A 4,698-nucleotide genomic window follows, 5' to 3' on the forward strand; every position below is an offset into this window, starting at 1 on the left:
GGGGATAGTGTAGCCAATAGCGGCAAAGGCTCTTCTGTGTAAGCTTGTGTAAGTGCGTATGTATACGCTGTGCGATGTATTAGAGGGCCAAAGATTCTCAACCATTTGTTTCTATTTAATATGTGTACCACTACGTGGCAACACTTGAAATGATTGAGACCAACTGAGCGGGACTAACGTCCTTAATAACTCCTCAACCACGCCTAGGACAACTTTTTCGCTAAGGAAAATGTTGTTTAAAATCACGTCAGGAACCTCCCATTTCAATATCTTGCACTAGTTTTGGGATAACCTGTATAGTCTATACATCCTTAAAGCCACTCGCGAAGACGCGATACAAATGTCATTTTACTACCCGATCGGCAGGAAATCGATCGAGGTGCAATTCGACGAAATGGAGTTGAGCATCAAAATGCCGTCGGACATGGACTGCTATCGCATGGCTATCAGGGGTCTCTGGCTGGCTTACGATCACTACTCGGTCAGGGCGAATTCTTATCGGATGCCCGAGCTACCGGAGCATCTGACAAATTTATGGGACCCCTCCCTCGGTGTGTTCATTCTCTACGATCGTTCGCCCCGATAAGTCAAAGTTTCGAAAGTCACCTCTCACATTCTTCAGATCTGCTGGACTTCGCGGTTAGGGAGTACGAGGAAATAGTTCGGATACGCGAGGAGCAAGCGGAGGAACGCAAGCTGCGCCTAGAAGAGAAGAAAGCGATATTAGAAAAAATGGAGCACCCCACGTTGTCTCCCAGGTTAGATAGAAAGAGGAGGCGGGGTAGAATAGCTAGGAAACCTCAAACACCTCAGGCAGAATTGGAAAACATTTTGTCGGCGGTAATTCCTTCGAAAGCGCAGATGTTACCGTATTTGCCGACGCCGAAGGAAGTCGTTCGTCACAAAGAGGGTACGATTTTCGTTACACACCATCGGCCGGTAACTGTCAAACTTATATGTATTTGCTTTGTAGAAGACAGTAGGCTGGAAATTAGAAGAGTTCTGTTCACTCGGTGCGAGATCACTGAAGTGAACTTGCGCAAGTATAGAATCCTCGGGGGCGTCTTTCACGTGGACCTTCTCTATCAGCCGCCGCAGCCGAAAGATCTGGGCCAGGACACTCAGCTGACGACTCGTGAGCATATTTGCCAGATCGGAAAGCACTTGGCGACGAGAACTACTATTTGGATTGAATGATTACAGTCGAATTGCCGAAGGAGCCGAAGTTCGTGCCGTTCGTCAGAACTTACGAAACGCCTCAGCCAGCGCCTGACGCGGAGAGAACGCCGGAAGTGATTGAGGCCGAGATGAAAGCCCTCGAGCAAGCGATGGACGCGCTCGTTCTCATCAATCTTAAGTACGTCCGACAAATTGTATTCCCTATTTTCTTTAGATCGTTTCTATTCCGGACAGGTTGCCCGAGTCGGTCTTATGGTTCGAACCACCGATGATCGCGCATTGGATTCCGGAGAAGAATATGTGGTCGACGAAATACGTGCACGACGTGAAGTACAACGAGGAGAAGCAGACGATCGCGTTTCGGACTGGCCGTTTGGGTATTCATGGACTGGCTGTCTACAAGTTCGCGAATCTACCGTTTCAGAGCTGGGAGATGAAGCCGGAAACGGGCAAAGCTGGACGGGAGCACGGCGGTGTTGTACTTACCATAACGGCAGCCACCGTTCAAGCAGAATTCGTAACTAGGGTACATACAGGATGTCCCAGAAAAAGTGTTAGAGCCGAAGAGAAGTGTTTCTGAATAACAATTTTCTTTGGTAAAATGCAAAGTGAGCTATGGTTTTTGAATTACTAACGAAAAACACTGACCAATGAGATCGCGCGTAGGGCCTGCGCTGACCAATAGCCGAGCGCCACCACTCCAGTGGCTGAATGCGGGCCCTACGCGTACTCTCATTGGTCAGCGTTTTTCGTTAATAATTCAAAAACCATAACTCACTTTGCATTTTGGCAAAGGAAATTGTTATTTCATAACACGAGGCCGAAAAAGACCATTTTCGGCGCCTATAAAGTGGACCGAAAATAGAGTTTTGCCGCCCTAGGGCGGTAAAATGGATAGGGCGGGAAAACTCTATTTTCAATCCACTTTGTAGGCAACGAAAGATGGTCTTTTTCATGCCCTTTTTATGAAAAATATTGTGTGCGACACGGGCCGAATGGACCTTTCCAGGCTCGGATGATGTTCTGAGCAGCTCGTGTTCATCTCGGGCGCCTGTGGCGCCCTCGACTGCCACTCGTGCTCAAACATCAACCTCGCCCGAAAAGACCCATTTTCGGCCCTTGGTGCACAGAGTACTATTCAGAAACACTTAAAAGTCACCTCTCCTTGGCTCTAACACTTTTTCTAGAACACCTAATTTTTATATCAATAGACTGCAGATTTGGTGCACTGATGAATGCATAAAACATCAAAATGATTCAATGATCCAACAGATGTTTTAAACTGATGCTATAAATGTTTCATTTTACTTGAAGATTCGCAGGCTAATTATTATTATTATCAACATGCGGGTTCGCGAAACTACTAAATCAAGGAATCGTTTTAATTTTCTTCGCGCAGGAAGATCGAGTCTGTTTGAACTCGTTCACCGGCACCGGTAGTGGACCCCTGAAAGGAATCCTCGGCGAGTACATGGAGTTAGAATCCCTGATCGTGGTAATTCGTTTCTCTGCGTTTCTTTACCGCGAAATCTTTGCGAAGTCGGTTTGTTTTTTTCTCTTAGCGATTGCAACAGGTTGGATGCGACCTGTTTCCGGAACGGGACGCAGCCAGTTACTTGAAAGGATTTTCGATGAAGCACCCGTTCGCCGAGAAACACTTGAGGAATTGCATGGCCCTGCTGTCCACCTCTTACGTTTTCTCCTGGTCGCGATGGAACGCGGCGCGCGACTTCAGAGACATTATACTGCTGTTCAAGGAGGTGCATGGTTGCGTCGCTAAAGAGGTGAGGAGACGTCGTTTCGTGTATTCAACACCTAATTTATGAACGACTGTTAAGAGGATTTTTTCGAATTCAGCGTACAAGTTTGACGCTTCTCGTATCTCCTTCGAGGACCATGCGCATACGATGTACAGAAGTTAGTCCGGAGTTCTCAGACTTGCCACTCGAAGAGGAAGACGATACTAAAGTAAGCGAGTCGTTTTTTTCCAAGTTCAAATTCACACAGATTTTACTTCTGTTGTTATTTGTTTATTTATTAAGATAGTAGCCGCGAAAATTAATTTTCTAAACATTTTTTTTTGCCAAAATGCAAAATGAGGCATGGTTTTTAAATTATTAACGAAAAACACTGACCAATAAGAGTACGCGTAGGGCCCGCGCTCAGCCACGGTAATGGTGGCTGAGATCGTGGCGCTCGGTCATTGGTCAGCGCAGGCCCTACGCGTCCTCTCATTGGTCAGTGTTTTTCGTTAATAATTCAAAAACCATACCTCACTTTGCATTTTGGCAAACGATATTGTTGTTCAGAAACACTTACAGAATCACGTCTCTTCGGCCCTAACACTTTTTCTGGGCACCCTGTATACGCTTTCATAGAACACTTTGCTCATAGGCCGTCCTCATCTCTGCTCATATTTACCTTTCTGTCCTCAGTAAGAAATTCAGATAGCATCCATGGTGTAAAAACATAAGGTGTGTTCTTGCGCATCCATGTGAACATCCATCTGTACACGGACGCTTCCACTCGTTGGCCATTTTGGATTTCTAACCAATCACGCTTCATATTAAAACAGAGCGAATTTAAAAATCGTAAACATGTCAAAAACTAGGTACTCGGAGTGTAATATATATGCGTGTTTGAAATAAACAATAGGTCATCGTACTTCAAAAATGGCCGATGAGTGGAAGGCGCAAACAGCGACACATTTGAACACGACGGAAGAACACACCTTATGTTTTTACATCATGCATCTATCTACATACATATATCTATACACAAATGTATACAATCTATGTATAAAACTTTTGGATGCCATTGTAGGACGACTATTACCTTAAATACAATAGTAAGGCTCGCAATTTGTTTTTACTCTTTTTTCTCTTTACAGTTTTACGCCGACCTGTATCAGTTAGCGTTGCACACAGCCGGCATCAAGACACGATTATTGATGGAACGGATCTCATACAAATTAGTAGCAACCATTACACGTCTCCTCGAACGCACCAACGTAATCAACATGTCCTCATAATCGATAATTTATTAAAAAAAAAAAAAAATCACAGACGACATATACGTAAAGAAAGAAGAGTTAGGGATTAATAAATCGAAACGTTCCTTTCCCAAACGAAATTCACTTTATTCGGATATACAACGTATGTCGAGCATCAAGCAATTATTCAGGAAACAATAAACGTTTCCATTCGATCTCTTATTTGACAAAACGTAAAACGATATATTCTCGAAGGAAACACACAGCGATATCGAGTAGTACGTACGGTAAGCGACAAAGAGGAGTTTTTTTTTGAAATTGGCGCACTTCGTCGTTGGGTCGCGTGGAATCGATGAGAGGTAAGAAGGAACGGGGCATGGGGGGGGGAGAGGGGTGTAGCGGGGGCGGTAGAAGGGGCGAGGGTGGCGGGAAACTAGATACACGACCTGCGGGGGTTGTCGAAAAGTGGGTCAATGGATCGGGACTCTGGGACGTGAGCTAACGGCGTATGCGCAACGGGGGGTTAA

At 45.2% G+C, this 4,698-nt stretch overlaps 1 protein-coding gene across 1 annotated transcript in view; it reads left to right on the forward strand.

Moving 5' to 3' along the window:
• Positions 1–4,361, forward strand: part of LOC108624721 (protein CASC1) — a 6,580-nt gene extending 2,219 nt beyond the window's left edge. The window contains exons 6-14 of the mRNA XM_026813327.1: positions 318–551; positions 623–910; positions 974–1,135; positions 1,204–1,357; positions 1,414–1,705; positions 2,579–2,674; positions 2,742–2,963; positions 3,037–3,147; positions 4,070–4,361. Of these exons, the coding sequence (XP_026669128.1) occupies positions 318–551; positions 623–910; positions 974–1,135; positions 1,204–1,357; positions 1,414–1,705; positions 2,579–2,674; positions 2,742–2,963; positions 3,037–3,147; positions 4,070–4,210 (1,700 nt within the window). The 3' untranslated portion in view covers positions 4,211–4,361. The remainder of the gene's footprint in view (positions 1–317; positions 552–622; positions 911–973; positions 1,136–1,203; positions 1,358–1,413; positions 1,706–2,578; positions 2,675–2,741; positions 2,964–3,036; positions 3,148–4,069) is intronic.
• The last annotated feature ends 337 nt before the right edge of the window (positions 4,362–4,698 follow it).

The sequence above is a fragment of the Ceratina calcarata genome, unplaced genomic scaffold, assembly GCF_001652005.2.
Source record: "Ceratina calcarata isolate Rehan_Ccalc_2016 unplaced genomic scaffold, ASM165200v1 scaffold328.2, whole genome shotgun sequence".
In the NCBI taxonomy this organism is placed as follows: domain Eukaryota; kingdom Metazoa; phylum Arthropoda; class Insecta; order Hymenoptera; family Apidae; genus Ceratina; species Ceratina calcarata.